Raw genomic sequence first — 26,054 nt, 5'->3', positions numbered from 1 at the left:
AGGATATTTTTCCAGCCAGCCAGATATATGCTATGGATCTGATGCTAACAACTATCACATAATCTCACTTCTGACAACTTTATCCAAAAAGTTTGAGTTCAGCTACTTATGCTATTACGGTTATTGTGCATTTTGGTGATAAACATATTAGTAAATTAGCCTACTGTGCCTATTTTCATGCACTGCTTTCATATGACATCATATTTAGAGGTGAAAATAAAGTACAAACGAAATGTCAATTCGGATTTCAGAAAGGCTTTTCAACAGAAAACACTATACATGCTTTCACTGATCAAATATTAAATGGTCTGAATAGCAGAACATCATCCAATAGGATTTTTTGTGATCTCTCAAAAGTTTTGACTGTGTGAATCTTGAATTTTTTCTAGATAACCTTATGTATCGTGGTATGAGTGGAACAGTGCACAAATGGTTTAATGTTTAATTCATACGTAACTAGAAGAGAAGGCTGAAATTAACAGTACAGACAATCTGCAAAAATCAACAGACTACTCTAACTGGGAAGGTATCAAGAACAGTGTCCCACAGGGTCGAGTCTTGGCTCCCTTATTGTTCCTAATATAAATAAAAGATTGCCATTCTATATTCACGAAGATGGAAAGCTAGTTCTTTTTGCTGAAGATGAGGACATTGTAAATAATGTATTTCAGAAAATTATTAAGTGGTTCTCTACAAATGCACTCTTGCTAAATTTTGAGAAAACATTACATATACAGTTGTTGGCATAACCACTGATAAATATAGCCTTTGAACAGAAGTCTATTGCTAAGGCAGAATATTCAAAATTTCTTGATGTGTGTACTGACAAGAAATTGCTTTGGAAGAAACACATTGATGATCTGCTGAAATGATTAGTTTCAACTTATGCTATACATGCCTGTTTTCATTCACTGCTTTCATATGGCATCATATTTTAGGTAATTTCATCATTAAGAGAAAAAGTAGTTATTGCATAAAAGTGTGTAATCAGAATAATGGTTGGGCTCCCCAAAGATCACCTTGCAGACATTTACTTAAGGAACTAGGGATATTTACTATACCTTCACAATGCACATATTCACCAATGAAATTTGTTATCAATAACCCATTCAAATTAAAAAATAACAGCAAAGTGCATAGCTAAAACACTAGAAGAAAGGATGATCATCACTATTCTGGGTTAAATATGACTTTGGCACAGAAAGGGGCGCATTATGCTATCATGAGTCTTTGCCAAACAGCAGTAAATGTCTGACAGATACCCAAATAGCATTTAAAAATAAACAAACAAATTAAAAGATTAGATTAGATTAATACTTGTTCCATAGATCATGAATACGACACTTCGTAATGATGTGGAACGTGTCAGGTTAATAAAAGATGTCTGTACAAGAAATTACATTACACAAAATATTGCATGACACTAATGATTAAGTTTTTTTTTTACTTAGTTTATATCTAAAAATTCAGCCAATGAGTAGAAGGAGTTGTCATCTAGAAATTCTTTTAATTTATTTTTAAATGTTAGTTGGCTATCTGTCAGGCTTTTGATGCTGTTTGGTAGGTGCCCAAAGACTTTTGTGGCAGCATAATTTACCCCTTTCTGTGCCAAAGTCAGATTTAACCCTGCATAGTGAAGATCATCCTTTCTCCTGGTGTTATAGGTATGCACACTGCTATTACTTTTGAATTGGGTTGGATTATTATCAACAAATTTCATGTGGGAATATATATACTGTGAGGTTACTGTGAGGATCCCTAGATCCTTAAATAGATGTCTGCAGGATGACCGTGGGTGGGCTCCAGCAATTATTCTGATTACACGTTTTTGTGCAATGAATACTTTTCTACTCAACGATGAATTACCCCAGAATATGATGCCATACGAAAGCAGTGAATGAAAGTAGGCATAGTAAGCTAATTTACTGAGATTCTTATCACCAAAATTTGCAATAACCCTAATAGCATACGTAGCTGAACTCAGACATTTCAGCAGACCATCAATGTGTTGCTTCCAGTTTAACCTCTCATCAATGGACACACCTAAAAATTTTGAAAATTCTACCTTAGCTACAGACTTCTGTTCAAATTCTATATTTATTACTGGAGTTGTGCCATTTACTGTACGGAACTGTATATACTGTGTTTTATCAAAATTTAAAGAGAGTCCGTTTGCTGAGAACCACTTAATAATTTTGTGAAAAACATCATTTACAATTACATCACTTAGTTCTTGGTTTTTGGATGTTATTACTATACTTGTATCATCAGCAAAAAGAACTAACTTTGCATCTTCATCAATGTGGAATGGTAAGTCATTAATGTATATCAAGAACAGTAAAGGACCTAAGACCGAACCCTGTGGGACCCCGTGCTTGATAGCACCCCAGTTTGAGGAATCAGCTGTTGTTTTAACATTACACGAACCACTTATTTCAACTTTCTGCATTCTTCCACTTAAGTATGAATTAAACCATTTGTGCACTGCCCCACTCAAACCATAATGATTTAGCTTATCTAAAAGAATTCCATGATTTACACAATCAAAGGCCTTTGAGAGATCACAAAAAATACCAATGGGTGATGTCCGGTTATTCAGAGCATTTAATATTTGATCAGTGAAAGCATATATAGCATTTTCTGTTAAAAAGCCTTTCTGAAAACGAAACTGACATTTTGTTAGTACTTTATTTTTACAAATATGGGAGGCTACTCATGAATACATTACTTTCTCAAAAATTTTTGATAGAGCTGTCAGAACTTCTGAATAACAAATCCTTCTACTCAATAGTTGAATTTTTAGATATGAAGTACAGAACAAAAAGAAAGAAAGAGAAAGAAAAGTGTGTCATATTCATGATCATTGGAGCAAGTATTAATGAAATGTAATAAAAATTAATACAGGCTTCAACTTGCATAGATTTTATGAATTTATTTTTAAAATTGTTGGCTTATTGCCTCCTTTATTCCTCTTGATCAAGGTTATGAACAGATTAACACATCCAAAAGAATAGAACATCCACACATAAAATCACACGGTTTTAGGATTTCTAAGAAGAGAAAAAAAGCAAACATTGAAGACTCCTTGATTAAATGAAACAATAAAATCAGAATCAAAACAAGGGAGAAATGTGACAAAGTATAGGAGAATATTGCCATGAGTAACTGCTCCATATAATCCATATTACAAAAAACGTCCAATATTGCAAACACCACTCAAAGACTAAGTTTGGGCTGAGACCCAATTTCGAATTACTGTAACAAGGCCAAAAATGATATTTCCGAAAATGTAAAAAGCAAGTTAAAAATTTGCAAACAAACAGTTACAGATCACATTTTTGACATGGTGTTTATATTTTCGGGAATACTATTTTTGATTATGTTATGATGATTTGAAAATGAATCTCGGCCCAAAACTAGTCACTGAGTGAAAATAAATAAATAAATAAATAAAAAATAAATAGAAATAAAGTGAATTTATCAACTTCAGACTGGTTTTTAGTTGTACTGGTTAACAGAAGTTACTGATTCATAGCTATTGCAGCATGATGGAAGTTTGTAATCCACACTTGTATTTAATCAAGAACAATATTTTGTTTAACGATAATTATTCATCCTTCCAGAATGATATTTTCACTCTGCAGCGGAGCATGCACTGATATGAAACTTCCTGGCATCTATCCAAGCATGACTCATGACCTGTCCTCACAGCTTCAGTTCTGCCAGTACCTCATCTCCTACCTTCCAAACTTCACATAAGCTCTACTGAGAACCTGATATGAAACTTCCGATTAAAACTCTGTGCCGGATTGAGACTCAAACTCGGGACCTTTGCCTTTCACAGGCAAGTGCTCTACCACAGAAGAGCTTCTGTGAAGCTTGGAAGATAGGAGATGAGGTATTGGCAGAATTGACAGTCATGAGTCTTGCATGGATAGGTCAGATGGCAGAGCACTTGCCCACGAAAGGCAAAGGTCCTGAGCTCGAGACTCAGCCCGGCACACAATTTTAGTCCGCCAGGAAGTTCCACTATTCATCCTGGTCTGAGACAGATTAGATTGTAAATTCTGTTCAAATGCTCTAACTTATACTTGTTTACAGGTCATGTCTGTAGAAGACATATTATCACTGGCTTGCTTCTCATTCTGACACTATCCTCGAATATTCTCATTCTCTTCAACTCTGTACTCAGTATTACCAGATTTAGGCACCCAAGGAATGTACCACCACCAGTGGTTTTATCTCCTATTGTCTCTGAATATATGGAATGTAAAATGATGTTTATCCTTGTACAGGTCACAGTATGATCTAGCAATATGTGTGCCAGGTGACAAAAGGCAGTACAGTGCTATACTGTGGTGGCCTTATACACAGCGTAAATGAAAACTGAGCAGCCAATATTATTCTCATTTGTGGACAAAGCTTTCAAATCTATGAGGGGTAGTGGAAGTTTTAATTGTAACTTCCAAAAAAACCAAACTATGTAATTAATGTTTTAATTTGTAGGGAGGTACATGTCAGTAGTATTGGTGAACATTGAAATCTTCTTGCTACAGTACCGCAGCACACTGCTACACACAGACACATGGAAAAAGTACTCTTACGTCTCAGTATGGTATCAAGTAGTTTCATTTCGACATCGATATTATTTTACTCAATACTCTTCAATTAATACTTTTACTTACAACCATTACTTTACAGCAGGTATCGTATGAAGTGATGCTGCTCATTGTTTGTTACATTTTTATTACTGACCTAAAATTTTGGCCACGACTCAATTTCAGCACTTTCCATAACTGAGTGCAAAAGTTGGACAAATTGAAGATAGTCATTTGATTGCAGTATGCTGCTTACTTGACACAAGAAACAAAAATGTAAATTTTTAAAATTCAAGAGGTTGTGTGAGCTAAACACCTGTAATAAAGCATTTATTATGAAATTCTTACTGATACTGGTGGCACCAGCTGCAGCAAACCAGATACTAATTCTCTCGAAATGGTGTGACTTTTGGAGTCATTATAAGACATTAGCACATAGCAAACAAACGAAAAAGAATGAAGCGGTCACTTCTTTCATACATGCTCTGAATGATCCAAAAGATGGAACTGGCCTTTATTTGGCAATACTTGTTTCATCACTTGGACTTAGACCAATCCCTTTAGAGTAATCGCAAGACATGTTCTATAAGCTAGTCAATGAATAGCTGACTACTGTGGTGACATCAGTGCCACTTATGAATTTACTGTCAAAGGCAGGCAACATATTGTCAAAGTAACATACAAGATTATAAGTGAAATGACTGCATAAAATACAGATTCTGACTGACTATGGAGGAAACTGGGGAGTTTATGTAAGTTCTAATTTCTCAGATGATCTGTTCTGTTATTTCATATTTCAAGTTCCATATCTTTATAACTGTCTGTATGGAAATTAAAAAAAAAACATGGCTTTGTTCAACATTTGTATTATCCTATTCAAAACTACTGAAAATCAACTTTTTCTCTCTATGAAAGATAGATTTTTAGAACTGAGATGGAGAGATTAGAGCCAGTAGAGAGTATAGATATTTTCCTTACAATACAACTCACAAGCAATGCACTGATACTTTTCATCTAATACTGTAGCTAGATGACCCAAAACAAAACACCAAAGTTCACTGATAAAGTGGAGTATTGAACAGTACTTCATTTCTGGCAGCAGTGGAAATGTTAGGACCTGTGCCTGGCCAACTCACACGGCTAAACAAGTGAGATACACAGAGTAAAATTACTTGGGATCCAGCTGGATAACCAGTTAAAACTGATCCAACACAAAGTTTTACTAATCAAGCTCAGTTAAGCATGTTTTGCTCTTACATTGTCCAGTCTCATTATTGTGACCACATGTCAAAAGTCCTTTTGATAGTGCAGACCACTACGAGACATGCAGTTAAGAGAGTCAGTGGTATTCTACAAGGTACTGGCAGGGATGTGCAGCCAGCGATATTCCAGTGCCATGCCCAGCTGCACTAGTTTTCAAGGTTGAGAATCCATGGCGTGAACAGGCCAATGGAATTGCTCCCACAGATTCTCGAATGGGCTTCAATTTGGGGAGTTTGGTGGCCAGGGGAGTACAGTAAACTCATCCACCTGCTCTTTGAACTATGCACGTACAGTGCGAGCTGTGTGACACATTGCTTTGCTAGATGCCATTGTGATGAGGAAAAACCAAGTACATAAGAGGGTGGACAATGTCGCCAAGGACATGTGAATATTTCTGTTGCTCCATTGTGCCTTCCAAAATGACAAGATCACCCCGGGGATGACACAAAAACATTCCCCAAACCATAATGATGTTGCAAGGTATTTGTATTCATATATTTCGTGCCATACATGCCAATGGCCCTTGGTCTGATGGAACATAAAACGTGATTAATCTCAAAAATCCACCTGTTGCCACTCTGTGGGCATCTAGTTGTGGTGCTGGCTTGCAAATTTCAGCCTTCATTGCTGATATACAGCAGTCGACATGAGTGCGTGTATCAGGTAGATACACAGCAACCTTCACTGAACGGTGACTGAGGAGGCACTGTAGGTGGCCCTTGGTTCATCTGGGTGGTTAGTTGCTCAACTTCTGCATGGCTATTTGTCTGTACACATCTCTAGAGTCATTGTTCCCCCCTGTCATCTGTGGTCCATGGTGCACCACAGCTGCCTCTCTGGGATAGCGCCATTTTGCCATTCACAGTATACTTTAACTGAGGCACCATATTTATAAAAACTTGCCAAATATGTGCATACGCTGATGACATTGTTATAGCAGGAAGAAATATCAATACACTCCTAGAAACATACCGGACAATGGAAACAGAAGCCTTAAAAATTGGCCTCATAGTAAATGAAAACAAAGCAAAATATATGGTAATGTCACAATCTGAGGCCAGAAGAACCCCTAAAAATGTCTGTACACATCTCTAGAGTCATTGTTCCCCCCTGTCATCTGTGGTCCATGGTGCACCACAGCTGCCTCTCTGGGATAGCGCCATTTTGCCATTCACAGTATACTTTAACTGAGGCACCATATTTATAAAAACTTGCCAAATATGTGCATACGCTGATGACATTGTTATAGCAGGAAGAAATATCAATACACTCCTAGAAACATACCGGACAATGGAAACAGAAGCCTTAAAAATTGGCCTCATAGTAAATGAAAACAAAGCAAAATATACGGTAATGTCACAATCTGAGGCCAGAAGAACCCCTAAAAACCTAAACATCAATGGGAAACGCTTCAATGGAGTGTCTTCTTTTAACTACTTGGGAGCCCTAATAAACAAATGACAACAGTATTGGAAAGACTATAAGCGAAAGAATACAAGCAGGAAACAGAACTTACTTTGCAAATATGCAGCTTTTCAAAAATACCGTATTTACTCAAATCGAAGCCGCACTTTTTTTTCCGGTTTTTGTAATCCAAAACACCGCCTGCGGCTTAGAATGGAGTGCAAAGCAAGCAGAAGTTGTGAAAAATGTTGGTGGGTGCCGCCACAACTAAATTCTGCCTTCGAATATATGTAGCGCTACACAGGCATGCTTTGTAGGCACAAAGATAAATATTGGCACCAAATCCTCTGCGTCAGTAAATAAATTTTTAAAAAAAGGTGGAAGACGAGCTTTTTTTCTCCGCCCCGAGTTTCGACCACTGCATTTTCATGCATTATCCAACGAAGTAAATACAAATTCCGTATTGTTCATCTTCGAATGTAGCAGCATTTCAATGTACTACAAAAATCCGACTGGCAAGACTGGGATGTTTGTCAATATGGCCAACTCTACATTCTGAATTTTTTCCTACCTGTGAGAAGAGATGGTTGCTTAGGAACTTCTATGCATTGTGAATCACATGCAGTATTCTCTTCACCATAAGAATAATATGAATATAATCATTTTGCCATGTATTGTTTCGTGTTTGCTGCTATCTCATTTAAATCCTGCCTGCCTAATAAACTACGAAACTTGAGTGAGACAACAGCAAACGCGGAAGAATATACATATCATGTCATGTTTATATTAGTATTATTCTTATGCCTAATAGTGATAAAGTCAGAAATGAAGCACAGAAATTGACTAGATTTTTAAATCTAAGATGACTCTAATTTCTGTGCAGAATGTAATGTACTAAAGAGGAGTCTGCAAAGATTTTCAAACAGAGAAAAATTTTCGCGAAACTCTCGTTCACAACATCATCTATCATACGCAGTGTATTATTTGGTTCTTGTTGTTCATTATAAAAGAAAGCAGCAGTGTAAGTAACAACAAATAGCAGTCTCTTGCCATTGTTTCACGTAATGAGACGATTCCTCTCTTTTTTTTATTCTAAGCGGTGGTAGTGCACACAAAAGCAAGCCATGCCGCGAGTGGCGACAGGCCATAGACACGCACTACCAGAATGCGGCAAACAAGGCATGACACAGTACAGTAATGCATTTTGAGCTTCGCGTAATGTTAACACCTATAACAAAGAAAATGGCGCTTATCAGATCAAAGAAAAATAAGCAATCAATTCAAACCAGACGAAGCACGTGAAAAAGGAAGGGTACCCGTATAAATAGGGACGGAGCGCCTGACGCATAGCAATGGCTACCTGGTAAAGCTTAACTGCTAAGGTTACGATTCGAACCAAACTACTGTAGCTGTATCATCATTCATTCGACCTAAATTGTGTTTCGTATTACAATGGACCAACTTTGTTTCGATTTGGAGATGCGGCTTAGAACTTTTCTCTCCCCTTGAATTTCGAGTCTCAAATTTCAGGTGCGGCTTAGATTAGGGAATATGTTTTTCCCTTCATTTCTAGTCTCATTTTTCAGGTGCGGCTTAGATTCGAGTACATACGGTAGCCTTGTTACAAGAAAAACTAAACTGCTAATATATAATTCCCTCGTCCGTCCAGTTATCACATACGGCTCAGAGGTATGGACATTGACAGAACACGATAAAAAGCACCAAGAAGCATTGAATGGAAAATACTACGCAAAATCTATGGGCCAATAAGGGAGGAAGAAGGCTGGAGAATATGCTACAATGCCGAATTACAAGAGTTAATACAAGGCAGGGACATAGTAAAATTTGTGAAATCACAACGAATACGATGCCTAGGACACTTGGAGAGAATGGCAGAGGATAGAATTCCAAAGAAAATGATGAAAGGTATGATCCATTCAGTTAGGCGAAAAGGGAGACCTAGAAGATGGATCGACGAGGTAATAATGGATATTACCAATTAGGGAGTCCGGGGGTGGAAAAGAGCAGCAAAGAATCGAGAAGTGTGGAGGAAGGTTGTTGAAGAAGCCAAGGCTCACCAAAGGCTGTAGTGCTACTCAAGAAGAAGTATACTTTAACCACTGTGTCACACAGTTTACCAACTTGGCTATTTTGGAAATGCTTCCACCCCTGGGCCAAAAACTAATGGCATGCCTTTTGGATGTCAGATACATCATTTATCCACATTACGACTATGACTGCACTGTTTCTGTGTTCCCCTGACACGTTTAATATCCCCACAATTACTAAAGCTGCCACCTGCATCTGTCAGTGGTTACTGCTTGTTGATGTCAAAACATACATGGTGGTCAAATTAATGTGACTGGACAGTGCAGAAGCATCTCTTCCTGTGCTGATACAAAGAGAACAGTGTTGGGTTATTTTGCATATTTTTACTTTTTATACCTTATGGAATTATCTTCTGCGGCAATGCATCTATAGTAAATAAAGTGTTTATTCAGCAGAATGTGAACTGGAATTCTTATTCTCTCTTACCAACACATTTACTCACTCACGTGACAGTTGGTGGTGTTTGTGGCTTTGATTCTAGTTTACTTGATTAAATTCGTATGGTGTTAGCAAGAATAACACTAAAATGTATAACACTAGTTTATTCCTAATACTTATGTAAATTCACCTGGAATTAGCAAGATAACACTAAACACGATAGTAGGAGTGTATTCGTGACACAGAGTACAGATTAATTTCTAAGACTTGCTTCTTTTTTTGGATTCTACAGATCTGTCTTTAACTCAACACAAAAGGGTTGCCCATAAAATGAAAACACAGCACTGCTGTTATCTCTAGGATGGGTGACAGGTCCCAAGTAAAATCCACAAACCTCATTTCTAGCAATGCTACACTTCAAATGCAAATTCAAAATACCTGCACTAATTTGAAACATTGCCAAGTATCATTATCTTTCTGCAATTTGTGTTATCTATGTAAAAGGAAAAACAACTACTGATTCCCAATGCCAACCCAAGTCTGTCGAAAGTCAAACTGTTATGAAGAAGGAAACTGATGTTAGGATTTTGTAGAGTTATCTGAGACTGCAGACGTGTGTGCAAGTTGCGTTTGCGTGTGTACATGTTTGTGTGTGTGTGTCTACTGGTGACAAAAGGACTTACTGGCTGAAATCTATAATTGTGTGAATCTTTTTGTAGTGTCTATTGCGACTCAGCATCTCTGCTATATGGTGAATAGCAATTTTCCTTCTCTGATATATAGAAAATAGGTGTTTCAAATACATTAAAGTCTACAAAATGGTGATAAAAATCTCATAAGTCACAGAACATGGTTCATTGTAAGCCACAGATAATTTCTGAGTGAAAACATTACACTTTTGCGCAAACATGTAATGGAAACTCCTGCTTGGAGTATTGTCCTATGTACTAAAAATGAAGCATTTTAATATATTTGTTTCTTGAGTTAATAATGTATATTCATATTCAGGCATCCTTCCAGCTAAACTATACAACAGGATGGTATTTCACACTATTACACATCGTACATCCATGAGTCTCTCACAAACTTAAAAAAAAAAAAAAAAAAAAAAAAAAAAAAAAAAAAAAAAAAAAAAAAAAAAAAAAAAAAAAAAAACCCTATGTCGTATGTCTGCGACATCAAATCCACACTCACTGATATTCACTTTCTTGGACCACGCAATGAGTTTTACAATGCCCAATCTCAAGTAAGGCCAGCCTCCTTTAAAATAGTTTAACTTCTAACTAAATAATCGATCAATGAGAATAAAATCACAAAGAAATTCTTTCAAGTTTACCATTCAATAGTAAAGAGGCTAATTTCTATGTTTCTTGTTTCCTTTTTTATTGTACTTTTCTGGTTTCTTGTTATTTCCTTTTTGGTTTTTAAATGTCTTGTTATTTGGACACTGACGTTTCTCACGGCTGCCTGACATACTGCGATCTTTAGGCTTACGTTTTCCATGACCCTGTAAGGAATAGCAACATTCATACTGACTGTAGCAGTGCGATGTTTCAATCAATAATATATTTTTCAAATTCAGTTTACTGAATGTTTTGATCAGTAATAAGTGCATTATATTTTATTATTTAAGAACAAAATCTATGCCAGTCTAGAAGAATAAAAACAGAAAAATTAGTATCCACAAATATGGAACAATGAGTGGGATTCTTTTGTCAGTGGCATAATACTGATCACAACAAAAATCCACATGACAGTGTTGTTTCCAGGAACATTGTTGTTTCCAGGAACATTGTTGTTTTGATAAAATGGTTCTCAAGCACACAATTTTTATGGTGGCAGGAGGCATTGAGCAGTCAACAGCCACATGAAAAAGATTCCAATCTTTGCTAGTCTTGTGTGTGTGTGTGTGTGTGTGTGTGTGTGTGTGTGTGTGTGTGCGTGTGTGTGTGTGAGAGAGAGAGAGAGAGAGAGAGAGAGAGAGAGAGAGAGAGAGAGATATCGTCCCAGTGTTTGCAGCTCAACTCTGCTGTGGGGTGTGTCAGGTAGAGTAAGTGATAGAAAAAGGAAGAGGGCAGATGAAGAAAGGGGTGGAGTGAGGGAGAGCTGGTTGCAAGGAAGGAGAGGAAGAACAGAAACATGATAGATGGGAAACTTGTGAGTTTGTCCTTGCTCAGGGAGATAAAGTTGCATCTAAGACAAAAAGTTAAGGAATGGGTTGGAAGAGGTGAAAACGCAGCAGAGGAAGGACTACAGAGAAGAGTGTGGGTGCAGGTTAATGGTGTAAAGTGGGAGGCATGGAGACAGATGTGGAGGTGGGTACACAAAGGAGCCTGTGAAGATAAGTGCCCAGGGAATTGCAGGATCAGGATGTGTTTTTAGAATGTGTTGCAACAAGTTGTGAAGCAGAAATTGAAGACGAACATTATGTGCTCAGTGCCATGTTCTGCTACTACACTGTCAACTTTCCCCTTTGTTAGTTTGGCTGTGGCCAATCACTGGGATGGAAGGCATGTTAGTTGTAATGCTACAATAAAATGCTGTTGATTAGCTACAACGGACTTTATATATGACATTACTGTGTTCACAGATGGCCCTCCCATTGATAAGGATACAAGTATGAAACTGATAAGATTGGAATGGGATGCACTGTGTAGGTGCATAGGACAGATCATGCCGGGGTCTTTAGCATGGATGTGATCCCTTTCAAAAGGATATTCCTCGTTTCAAGGCATAATGAAAGACAGGCCATACAAGCCCAGTGGAGGCCATGACTCACTTGTTCCAGTCTGGGACGATACTGTGTACAGAGAACAGTGCTCATTTGCAACTGGTCTGTGTGTGACTGGGGAGTTAGGAGCATGTGTGGACATACATATGAGATCTGTTTATGCACTAGAACTGGAGGGTAATGCATTTCCGTGAACGACCTATGGGCAATGCATCTATGGTGATCAGCAATCCCTTTCCCATTATGCCGAACATCTTAACAAGGCTTTTACGGACATGCACTATCCAAAAAGTATCCTTTGAGCCCACAGTACTCCCTGAACATACAACCAAATTCATCTGACCCTAGACCTCTCACATCACTCCAATACTCTACATCCAAACTATTTTCTTCAGAATCTTCCTTGTAGCTATCTCCTCCTCCCGTCCTCCCAGATAATTAATAAAATAAAAAAGATAATTCTCAATCCACTCCTACCTGTCATTATATGCATAATACAATTTCCTTCCTCTGTGTATCAGGGCAGCCTCACCAGCCCTCATCTACACCTTCCTTTCTTTCTTTACTCCGCTCCCTTTGTTCTTCTCACTCACACCAATGAACATATATTCTCATCCCAGACTGACACTGTAACCACATGCGTCTGTTTTTGTAACAGCCTTGAGAAAGGACTTCATCCAATATGTGAGGAATCATTTTAATTTAGTTTGCTGGCCTGTCAACTGCCCAACTATATTGAAGTGGTTACCTCCAGTCCTTCCATTACCTCTAATCTATTTATGACTTAATACTGACAGATGATGACCCTGGGGGCATGGAACTGTTCAAAGGCATCACGGAATTTAAATAAGGTTTCAGTTGTGGTTACACTATCCTTAAAAACCTGTGTTAACCCAACGTGGAAAGGAGACTCCATACAACAATGAACCTTCCTCAATTGTCTAAGCAGTTGACCCTCTATGATGTAAAATGTCTGCAATTCTGTCAACAATGACCAGCAAAGTGACAGACATATTCCTATATCATTCCATCAAAAGGTGGCAATTGAAATTTTTTTAAAAAATATATGGTTTTCATAAATATGAGATTTTGTTCTATTCCTCACTTCACCTGTGGTCATGGTACATTCCAGGAAGAGCACTTAACTTTAAGCTTGAAAGCCCGGGATTAACCCTGGGTAGATATGGGGATTTTTCCTCATTCAAGTCCATCCATATGGTTCTAGGCATACTCAACCTGATATCAAATGAGTACTGGAAATCTTTTCCAATGGGAAAGGATGGCAGGGGTGAAGGACCCACTACCCTCCACCTCCTCGTGTCACAGTGAAGAAAGACTGCACTGTACATCCCGTCGCCAATAGCCCAGTCATGGGCTTATGCCTCAAACTTACCTCTCTCAATTAACCAGACTTTTATTTCTTTCCAAATGTGGAGTTATTTCTACTTCTCCCTGTACTTTCTTGGTTTAATCCAATACTCACTGATTCATCTTTGTGTTCTTTGACAGTGTACTTACAAAATATTTGGAGTTTGAGACAAATACACATATTTATAAAGATGCTAGCTTTTTCACTGTCTGTTATTTGGGATATCAACTTTTTCTTTTAAATTTTCAGTTTTACATTCAAAAGTTTGGAAGGTTATCTACATTCAGCTTGACAAATACTCCATCCTTACTTTATCTCCACTGAAATTAGTAACCACTTCCCTTAACAAATTCCATTTTGTGAGGAATAAAACAATTATGTTGTGCTGAGTCCTATCTAGTTGTAAGTCGTCTTTGTTTCAGCTCACTCTGATCCAGCATTGCTTATCTGAACACTCATGCAACAAATTCAGTGAAGTATATGAACTTCATTAAACAAGAATTTGGCAATATTATATTCTTTACTAGCAAGCCTGGCAATGCTTTGCAATTCCTAAGTATGTATCGGAAATGGACAAACATACTAATCCCCTCCTCCTCCCTCTTCTCTCAGTTAATCTCATCCTCCTTCCTGTCTCTCTGTCCTATCCTTTCTCTCTATCCATCTTCTCTTTCCCCCTTTCTATGCCCCCCCCCCCCTTGACCAAGACCCTTGCAATTACAAATGAAATCTCGATTGCAAATTGAAGTTGCTTAAAATGAATGGGTAAACTGGATGTGGTCTTTGGCAACCTCTCCACCTGATTGACTGGGTGACAATAGGGGTTTCAATGACATTATCTTCACAACTTTCCAGTATTCTGCTAAAACCAACTGTAAGGGAGAAAACAGAGCATCAGACTGTTCTGATTAATGAAATGAAAACAATTTGTTTCTAATTACATATAAGAAAAACAAATATGTATGAGAGAAACTATTTACCTAATAGTTTAAATGCCCTGGTATTGTAGTTAAAAATAACAGCAGTAAAGCAAATGAAACCACACATTTTCACAGCACAGCATTTTATTTCTTCCAGCTGATTTTAACTGAAAACCTGCACACTGTTACTGCCTGATTGTTTATCACAATACCATGTAAAAAGTTGAAGTAAATCAATTGATGAAGAACTCCGGGAGATTTATAAATTTGAACAAATCAACATTTACATTTTTATTTACATGGAAGGTGTCCTGTAGAGCGCTACATGCATCACAATGTTATGCTTCTTTTTATGTGTAAAATTAGCATTATAAATACATTCACAATAATTTTACACTAGCATTCATGTAGTTCATACAAGTACTGTAGTGTTTTCTACATTTCTGAAACAACAGCCACGAACAATTTCACTCTCAAATCTTTTCCAGTATCCATAGTAACGGACAGTAGAATGGGATCTCTTTAGTTTCCAAATTTATGTGTACTATCTTTGAAGTGAGTGAGTGAGAGTAAGTGTGTGTGTGTGTGTGTGTGTGTGTGTGTGTGTGTGTGTGTGTGTGAGAGCCATTTTTAATTTCGGTGATGAATTTTATTTGCTATAAGTGCTTTACAGATCAAACTCCCTAGTCATCAGTCCATAAATTTTCAAATACAGCCAGTTCATTATGATGAGGTACTAAAATTATCTAGTCTCATCAGTGATCATGAAGCTGTTAAATTAATGCAAAGAGATAGCACATAAAACAATATTAAGAAGTCTAAATAAACACAGAAAAAAACCCTGCCACAGTGGCCCCATTCCACAAATGCAATGTGATCTCCAGTCCCTCCTCAAATCCTTAGGGTCAGCCCATAACCTCTCCCCTGAAACTCTCTCTCTCCTCACACCTACCATCTACATGCTTTCTAAAATCCAACAAATCAACCTCCCAGGATGTCCCATTATGGCCTGTTACTGTGCCTCACTGAGAAAATCACTGCTCTTGCGGACCAAGACCTTTAGCCTATTACTCGTAACCTGCCCTCCTGCACCATCCAGTCACATTACTTTGACCATTTGTCAAAAATCTGAATAACCACCTTCGCATCACAGACCACTGTGAAACATGAAGGAAGAGAATTAATGAGGTTCTGGGTATTACTGAAAGGGGGGATGCGTAGCCATGCCAACTCCATCTGTCATGGTCAGTAGCGCTTGAGGATCCATGGTGCGAATAGCCTGATTGACGTAGTTCTACAGATTCTCCACTGGGTTTATATCCAGGGAGCTGGGTAGCCAGAAAATGATCATACTCATCCTGGTGCTCTCTGAAGCAAAGCACGTACACTGCAAACTGTGTGGCACATCGTGTTGTCCTGATTGTAGATGCCACCATTGTGTTGAGGGCAAACTACATATAGGGGCCAACATGGCCCCAAAGATAGATGCATACTTGTGTTGATTGATTGTGCCTTCCAGAATGACAAGATTACCTAAGGAATGCCACAGAAACACTCTCCAGAACATAATGATCCCTCCTGCAGTGAGGACCTTTCAATGATTGTCGCGGGATAATTGCTTTCAAACATTTCCCGCTGTACACATCAAACACTTCATGTTGCACACCAACACTCGTTATGAGTACATGAGCCAGGCACCTGATGCGGAGGCCCATAGGCAGCAACGTTTGCTGAAAGATCACTGAGGTGACACTGTTGGTAGGCTTTCGGTTCATACGAGTTGCCAGTTGCTCAACAGCTGCCTGTTTATTTACACATACACTTTTCTGCATCTATGGTCCATGGCGCACCAAAGTTGCTGCAGCACTGGTTTCAGATAGTGCCATTTTGCCAAGCATGGTGGCATGTAAGCAGCTGACAATCTTATCCATTTTGAAAATGCTCCCATCCTTTGCCCAAAAGCCAATGATCATGCCATTTTGGATGTTAGAGAAATCACCCAATTTCCAAATAATGACTGTGATTTGCATTCAGCCCAACACAATGCATAACCTCTGCTGATAGTGCAGCCATCTGTGACCGACTACTGCATGCTCAAGTTGAACATAGGCGATGGTCACACTAATGTGCCTGGACTGTATATATAAAAGACACCAACCATTCGCTCCACCAACTCTTGACAATTCTTTTACCATAGAGCACTGTGCTTTACACTTACATCACCAATGCCCATGGTGTTGCTCCTACTGAACCCTGTTTGCTTCACCTCGTCACCTTCAACCCAACAAGCCACCTTCCTCAAAGTTGACTTCCACCTTCAGGAAGGCTACATCACAACCTACCAACCACCAGCAATACCTTAACTTAGACGACTACCACCCATTCCATATATCACAGTTACCCACCATCGTCACATCTGCAGAAATAAGCAGTACCTCTTCAAATATACCAAGGGTGTCACTGAAGCCTTCACATATCATAATTACACTAACAGACTTGCCTAGAAACAAGATCTCCCGTACCTTGTCAGTCCCCTACCATTCCCTACATATCCACTGTCTGGACACAAAGAAGCACACATATCATGACTCAGTACTACCCAGGACTGGAGCAACTGAATCACATTCTCTGCCACAGTTTCGACTACCTCTCATTGTGCCCTGAAATAAGGAATATCCTACGCCTATCTTTCCCACCCCTCGCACAGTGGTATTCTGTCACCCTCAAACATACATATCCTCATGCATCCCTACTCAACTCCTCAGGGTGTATATGGGGACAAGGAAAAAAAATTCCCGGATTTCTCCTGGATATCCCGTCTAAAAAATATGCTTTTTCCTGGGCGAAAATACACTTTTTCTGTGCTAAGTGACAGTAGGTTTTCCGTAGATTTTCCCTCAGAAATGTAAAACTTATCGATTGTTTGAATGGTTAACGTTTTATATAATCATGTACTCCAATGAGCATCGAAATTTCATAAACCATACTAAAATGCATAATTCGGCTTGAAGTGCAAATTTGCTTTTTCCAGATTCACAATGAAGCAGATCCCATCTTATATTAAGCTTTTCAGTGTGGTTTTTGGGATGTAAATTTTCTTGGAGTACCAGTACTCTACGATCTCATGTTTGGTTCTTTATTATGGCATAATGCCATACATGGCAGAAGATGATAACGTGCACTTGAAATTCAGCGAACAGCTGGAACTAGCTAACACTGTAGAATGAAACACTTCATTTCAAATAAAATGATTGCACCAGCAGAATTTCTTTAGCAAACTTGCAAAAATAACTTCATTCTTCTGCAAGGCGATTAATGCTTGGCTGCTACTAACTTGGAAGGAAAATAAAATCAGAAAACTGAAATTAATAATATATTTTTGCCCTCCGTAATTACGTGAATGTATTTTAATTCACTTGATACCTCCCAGCCGCAGAAATCCGTTTTGTTTTCATTTAACGTGGAAGCTGTACACGAAGAGAAGCAGCGAAGTCACTTAATGTAAACACGGGTCACGTGGAGACAAACCCCCTCCCCACTACAACTCAGACAGGTCTGTGCAAGCGCAAATCTGGCAGCTAGGGCGCGCGAGAAAAATGTTTGCATTTGGCTGCTTGCTGTTACTACCGATACAGCTAACTTTAAGTAGTGGGAAGCGGTAGAAGGTACTGCTTATATGCGACTCAAATGCGCATGCCCAACAGACCGCTGGCAACTGGTCAAACGAACCTAATGTGAACAGTTGTGACGTCATGCTTATAGTAAGCAGTTTATTGTTACGAAGAATTACAGTCTGCGTCCTACGGCCTTTGACATATTTTTGCTATCTGCAGATGCTTGTGCGTGCACAGTGTTTTGTTGTTGTAAATTGCACATTTCCTTTGCCACTAAAGTTTTATTTTTTCCCTCTCGTTTGTATTTTATTTTATTGCTGCAGTATCATTCTCCAGTAGCAGGATACAATAACATTCTTTGCTAGAGAATCAATTCTGCAGTCAAAATTACAAAAATTTAACTGAAAGCTAAAACAATTAAAAATTCCCGGAATTCCCAAACATTTCCAGGTTTTTCCCGGTTTTCTCCCGGATGAAAAAATTCCTGGGTTTCTCCTGGGTCGTATACACCGTGCTCCTGCTCCCAACCCCTTGCCTCATAGCTCATATCCCTGCAATAGATCTATATGCAAGGCCAGCCTCACCACCATCACTTACTCCAGTCTTGGCACAGTGGTCTCCTATCCCATCAAAGCCAGAGCTACCCATGAAAGCAGTCATGTTATCTACAAACTAAGATGCAACCACTGTGCTGTTTTCTACCTGGGCATAACAATTAACAAGCTGGCTGTCCGTACCAACAAAACAGTGGTCCAGAGACAGCTGAACCACACAGTTCCTGAAGATGCTGCCCAACACAATGTACTTCACTTCAATGTCTGCTTCACTGCCTGTGCTATCTGGATCCCTTCTACCAACATCAGTTTTTCTGACTTGCAATGGCATGAACACTCCCTGCAACTTATCCTATGTTCCCATAACCCCTTGGCCTCAACCTTTGTTAGATCTTGTCCTCAACTTACCTACTCTCTTCCCTGCTCTCCCATCCTACTCCAAAGCAGCTTCTATTCAAGAAATGTACCAACTAGCCCACTAGTCTGTTCCACTTCTCTACCCCCCCACCCTCCCCCCGCACACACAACTACATGCAGCATCCTCACACTGACCACACCCTTGCATGCTCTCAGATGTAGTACTACACCCATCCCATGTCATTCCTCCTCCTTACCCCCAGCACCCTCACTGGGTTGCTGCTCCCATCAGGCACAGTTACAACTCAGTCCCAATGACACAGACCAGGGACAGCAGTTGTGCGAGTTTTTACTACTTTAGAAAGAGGCCTTTTGGCCAAAATCTTAAATATAGTAGTCTTTTCATTGCACCTCTCTGTGACTTAAGTGTTCCCTCTATATCATGAGCAGTAATCTATCCTTTTCAAAATATTGTAATCACAAGTTGATTATTTGCCTGTTTTAGGGACCACAATACTAATCCCTTGCTGCAACATGAATGGATTAGTTAATTTACCGCTGAAAAATATGGGAACTGGCTCACCATTCACGTTTGTTGTTTTATACTAATAAACTACCCACCACAAATTATTTAAAGAATTGAACTTCCACATATAAATGATTTCCAATATTTGATTACATTGATGTTAAGCACATATGTGTGAAAAAGTTTAGAAAAGGTTTGAAATTATATTAAAAGTTTCTTGAAAGTCATTAAGTGTTCCCATTATCAATCACTGGGGGAGAATAGTCTAAACAAAATCTAGTCTTTCACACATCTCAGCATTTATAACATTGTATGTACTGAGCTGTGTGTTGTACAATGATATAATTTTGCATGCACATTCAGTGATATATGTGGATACTGTCTACAAAATATGTAGTAAATAAGAGTTAGTAGCAAAGAAATAACGAATTAAATGTTATGCCTCTTGGTGAAGTTTTACTGCATGAACAGTGAAAATGTATTAAGGGTTAACATTTATTTTTATTTTGTGGAGGTATCAGTGAGAAAATGTTGTGCAAAGGTTTGAAGTTATGAATCAAGTTTATTGGGAAATGGCTAAGAGTTCTCATTCTTAAATATTGAACGAATATAGTCTGGGTAATTTGCAAGTTATTATCAGACTCAAAACATATACACAGTTTCTAACTGTAATACTTGTCTTAACATGTTAAACCTTTAATGTAAGATTATACCTCTTAACGAATAGATTATGACAGCATTTAAAACTTTCAAATATGGTCAATAATTATATAAAATACTGGAACTGAAACATTTGTAGTCCATGAAAACTGTCCGAGAGGCAGACTGTAACTGGCTCTGTGCACCTCTCTCTCTCTCTCTCTCTCTCTCTCTCTCTCTCTCTCTTTCTTGCGCGCACCCACATGTACACACATACGCAGCAACATGAGACATTCAGAAAGCACAAAAGGAGTTGTTAAGCACATGATTTCAGTTTGTGTTTGAAGTAAATTTCGTTATCTAATTGATTTTTCACATGGGTAAATGGTCAAAGCTTTTTATGGTTGAAAACCTCATTTTTTTTGTGCTACTCTAAGGCTTTGAAATGGATAGTGTAAGTAATTTAAGCTTCCAACTGAAACCCCACTCTTTTTTTGTGCCACTCTAATGTTTTGTAATGGCTAGTGTAAGTAATTATGCTTCCAGTATTGTATTTATGAATGTGACAGTTGTTAAGACCTGTGATCGAGAGTCGAGAACAAACTGCACATATGAGTAAAGATATTGTATGGGTGTAGCCCGTTTGTCTGAGAGGGGTTTTATAATGGGCACCACTTATTATTCTTATTACACTGTTCTGTGTAGTGTGCATTTTCTTCTTTAGTGAAGAGTTGCTCCAGAATATGATGGTGTAAAAATAAAATTTGTGACAGTTTACTTTAACAATGCCTCTCTCCAAGGTCTGCTCATACCTATAATACAATTGTTGCAATGCTTGGACATTTAAGATCTGTAATATGTAAATTCCTGTTCCGGATCTTGTCAATAAAACATATGATATTTAAAAATTCTCTTTAGTGATATTGAGTTTTCACTAGTTCTTTTTTTTTCTTACAGTGTGGTCAGACATTATAAAGTACAAAAGCAATGTAAATTGTTTTTTAATCCAAGTTCAGTAACAGATAACTTGCAGAGAACCAGTAAATAAGTTTTATCCACATTCTGGAACACTTAAAAGTTTCAGTATTAGGCCATATAAAACTTGCATCATTAGCAATGTGAACTCCGAGCCATGTAAAAAGTAAGTGTACTAGACCCCCCTTTTTTAAAAAAAGGAAAAGCCTACTTGGGGGAAAAACTGTAGAATATGTTTCCATATAATCACCATCTCATTCAGTGCAAGTGGTGAGCCATGGCAAATGTTTCATGTCCTACTTGAAAAACTCTCCCCCCATCTCTTTCCCCCACTACGTAACCTCTATCTTTATCTGTTCACTGGTTAAAAATTTAATTCCTTCTCAGAGGTGAAAAGATGATAATCTGAAGGTGTGAAGTCAGGAGAATATGGGGCTGGTTCAAAACATCCCAACCAAATGAGTTCAAAAGCACCTTTGCGACTAAGGATTGGGGAGAATGGGCATTGTCGTGCAACAAGCACACAGAGGGGTGTCTGCATTGCCCTCATTTTGTTTTGAATGTTCCTTATGAGCATTTTTCTCATAATATTATTGTGTACTGATAAGTCTCCCACAGAGGCAGAAACTTGACCAAAATGATACCTCTTCGGTCCCAAAACACTGAGTCCATGATTTTTTTTTTTGACTGGAATTGTGGTTTTTAATTTTCTGGAAGATGTGGGACTCCAGTTCGGTTTTACAGAGAGTACTCTACTGCATTGGCTCCTTACTTAGCTTGCATTTATCGTGAATCTCTTGCCCAACATAAAGTCCCGAGCGACTGGAAAAAAGCACAGGTGACGCCTGTATGTAAGAAAGATAGAAGGACAGATCCTCAAAATTGTTGCAGGATTCTCGAACATATTCTCAGTTTGAATATAATGAATTTCCTTGAGACAGAGAAGTTGCTGTCCATGCATTAGCACGGCTTTAGAAAGCATCACTCCTGCGAAACGCAACTTGCCCTTTTTTCACATGGTATCTTGGGAACCATGGATGAAGGGTTTCAGATGGATGCCATATTCCTTGACTTCCGGAAAACGTTTGACTCGGTGCCCCATTGCAGACTCCTAACTAAGGTATGAGCATATGGGATTGGTTCCCAAGTATGTGAGTGGCTCGAAGACTTCTTAAGTAATAGAACCCAGTACGTTGTCCTCGATTGTGAATGTTCATCGGAGGTGAGGGTATCATTTGGAGTGCCCCACGGAATGTGGTAGGTCCGCTGTTGTTTTCTATCTACATAAATGATCTTTTGGATAGGGTGGATAGCAATGTGTGGCTGTTTGCTGATAATGATGTGGTGCACAGGAAGGTGTCATCGTCAAGTGACTGTAGGAGGACACAAGATGACTTGGACAGGATTTGTGATTGGTGTAAAGAATGGCAGCTAACTCTAAATATAGATAAACGTAAATTAATGCAGATGAATAGGAAAAAGAATCCTGTAATGTTTGAATACTCCATTAGTAGTGTAGCACTTGACACAGTCTTCATTTCATTGGTAGAATTTTGGGAAGATGTGGTTCATCTGTAAATGAGACCACTTATAAAACACTAATACAACCTATTCTTGAGTACTGCTCGAGCGTTTGGGATCCATATCATGTCGGATTGAGGCAGGACATAGAAGCAATTCAAAGGCGGGCTGCTAGATTTGTTATTAGTAGGTTTGATCATCACGCGAGTGTTACAGAAATGCTTCAGGAATTCGGGTGGGAGTCTCTAGAGGAAAGGAGGCGTTCTTTTCGTGAATCGCTACTGAGGAAATTTAGAGAACCACCATTTGAGGCTGACTGCAGTACAATTTTACTGCCACCAACTTGCATTTCGTAGAAAGACAACAAAGATAAGATAAGAGAGATTAGGCCTTGTACAGAGGCATATAGGCAGTCATTTTCCCCTCGTTCTGTTTGGGAGTGGAGCAGGGAGAGAAGATGCTAGTTGTGATACGGGGTACCCTCCGCCACGCGCCATATGGTGGATTGCAAAGTATGTATGTAGATGTAGATGTGACAGCATTGTGACAATTGTTTTTTTGTCTTGGGCTTATAATGAGCTATCCACCTCCTGTCACAGAGTTGAGAAAATCCTCACCTTCCAATTCAAAAAGTCGCTCAATAATCTTGCAGGCAATACTCACCCATTTTTCTTGTGATGCTCTTTCAGCTATTTTGGGACCAGTCTTGCATACAGTTTGTGGTACCCCAGTGTTTCTGCAAGTGTCTCACAAAGGAGTTCTGGAGAGTTGGGGACACATTGCTGAAATTTTGTACACCATCAATCGGCAGTCTTTACGAACAATTTCCTCAAATTTTTTTCACACACCAACTCATCAGTCAAAATGGAAAGTATTCCACTCCTCTGTTTGTCATTAACATTTGTCCTGCCCCCACTAAACACCCTACACCACATAAACAAACTTGTTCTGTTCATAAGACCTTTGCTGTAAACTGTTTAGATTTGTCAAAAAATTACAGTAGATGTCATTCCCTCCATGATTAGGAAGTGGGTCAAAACATGGGGCTCACACTTGATGAGATTTATTAGTGACACCTTTCATGCAACTGGGCAATAAAACATGAGTTTATGTACTACCGTGTTCCTACATGCTCGCTCTCATCTGAGGTTACCCGCCTACCACTCAGGTGTTGCTAACCCCAAAGAACAGAAATTCACAGTAAACTTACTTTCTGAATATGTCTTGCATACAAGCTTCTTGGATACAGGAAGGCATATCAGTTATAAACTGATCTAAAAATGATTTGCAACACCTAAATATCTGCCAACATGTGTGGGTTTAGAGTCAAGAGGACCGGGAAACTAAAAAATAAGGCTTATGAAACTGAAAAGATACATTCATTGTAAAATAAAAACAAAAATAAATGCAATCTGATCGAGAGTGCACGCTTCTTAAATCAAAATCTGATGCCGAGTGCTATCCAATAATGTGTTGTCCACAAGGTGATTCAGATGTTGCTGCTCAACCTATTACAATTATTGACAGTGGTCCCCCAAACTGTGTTAAGTCTCAACTCGTCTGATGCGTGCTCAATCAAGTCCATTATAGCATCCCACTCAACTGACTCCTGCCAAGGGGTTCAGTAGCTGGGCATTGTACGCTCATGCATTATCATGTTCAAGAAATAACCTATCACACAAATGTTGACTATAGGGATGGCAACAAATTGACAATTCTGTCCTGATTCTGTACAGACTTCACATTACCCTCAATAGTGATGGAAGGTGTCCAACTTCCATCCATGGTTTGTTGTTGTGGTCTTCAGTCCTGAGACTGGTTTGATGCAGCTCTCCACGCAACTCTATCCTGTGCAAGCTTCTTTATCTCCCAGTACTTACTGCAACCTACATCCTTCTGAATATGCTTAGTGTATTCATCTCTTGGTCTCCCTCTACGATTTTTACCTCCATTCTGCCCTCCAATGCTAAATTTGTGATCCCTTGATGTCTCAGAACATATCCCACCAACCGGTCTCTTCTTCTTGTCGAGTTGTGCCACAAACTCCTTTTCTCCCCTATTCTATTCAATACCTCCTCATTAGTTATGTGATCTACCCATCTAATCTTCAGCATTCTTCTGTAGCACCACATTTCGAAAGCTTTTATTCTCTTCTTGTCCAAGCTATATATCGTCCATGTTTCACTTCCATACATGGCTGCACTCCATACAAATACTTTCAGAAACGACTTCCTGACACTTAAATCTATACTCGATGTTAACAAATTTCTCTTCTTCAGAAACGCTTTCCTTGCCGTTTCCAGTCTACATTTTATATCCTCTCTACTTCGACCACCATCAGTTATTTTGCTCCCCAAATAGCAAAGTGGTAATCTGTTGGTATTGTTACACCAAGCCACCATTATGAGGCAGCTCAACACTGTTTTGAGTGTCATAACAATTCTTGAATATTCTTATCACTTCACTGTGGTGTATGCCAATTCAGTGGGCAACTTCCTGTGCTGACAATCCTTCTTGTCATAAGGTGACACTGTGTACATCTCCTAAAATTGAAATGACCCCTGGAGGCTCGACAAAGGCTGAACGGTGTACATAGGCACTGCACATACTATTAAAATGCACAGTGAGAGAGTTTTTACCTTTACTACACAGATAGCTTATAAGATAATGAAAACCCAGCACTATAGAAAAAACTGATAGGCCTATCAATCTCCATTCCAATTCTGTACAAGGATGAAAAATCTGTCCAACATTAACTTCCCAGACAATGAATCTAATCTACTTACAAAAGGCTTGAAATATAATTTAGAACCTAAATTACAAATTTGAAACATCTAATAGCTACTACAAATGTGGCAATTGGTATGACAAGTCTGTCAGTTAAAAGCAAAATGAACAACCAGTTAATATGCCAAAAATTGTGGAAAAGGAATTACACAAAGTGAATGTATAGAAACAACAAAGACAGAACACACTGCCCTCAAAGCCTCAAATAAAAAGATTACATGCAAACAATGCAATAGCAGTAAAATCGGACAAAGGAAACGGTACCATTATAATAAACCACAGAAACTATGTAAGGTTATGACTTTTTCA

At 38.6% G+C, this 26,054-nt stretch overlaps 1 protein-coding gene across 6 annotated transcripts in view; it reads right to left on the bottom strand.

Moving 5' to 3' along the window:
* Positions 1 to 26,054, bottom strand: part of LOC126285328 (uncharacterized) — a 152,369-nt gene that overhangs the window by 3,652 nt on the left and 122,663 nt on the right. For 2 of the 6 annotated variants that reach the window (XM_049984643.1, XM_049984642.1), the window contains exon 9: positions 11,089 to 11,259. The exons of the other annotated variants lie outside the window; for them this stretch is intronic. In XM_049984643.1, coding sequence (XP_049840600.1) covers positions 11,107 to 11,259 — 153 coding nt within the window. In that variant the 3' untranslated portion in view covers positions 11,089 to 11,106. The remainder of the gene's footprint in view (positions 1 to 11,088; positions 11,260 to 26,054) is intronic. 6 annotated transcript variants of the gene reach the window in all.

Source organism: Schistocerca gregaria, chromosome 8 (genome assembly GCF_023897955.1).
Source record: "Schistocerca gregaria isolate iqSchGreg1 chromosome 8, iqSchGreg1.2, whole genome shotgun sequence".
NCBI lineage: Eukaryota > Metazoa > Arthropoda > Insecta > Orthoptera > Acrididae > Schistocerca > Schistocerca gregaria.
This window is presented reverse-complemented; position numbering and strand designations above follow the sequence as displayed.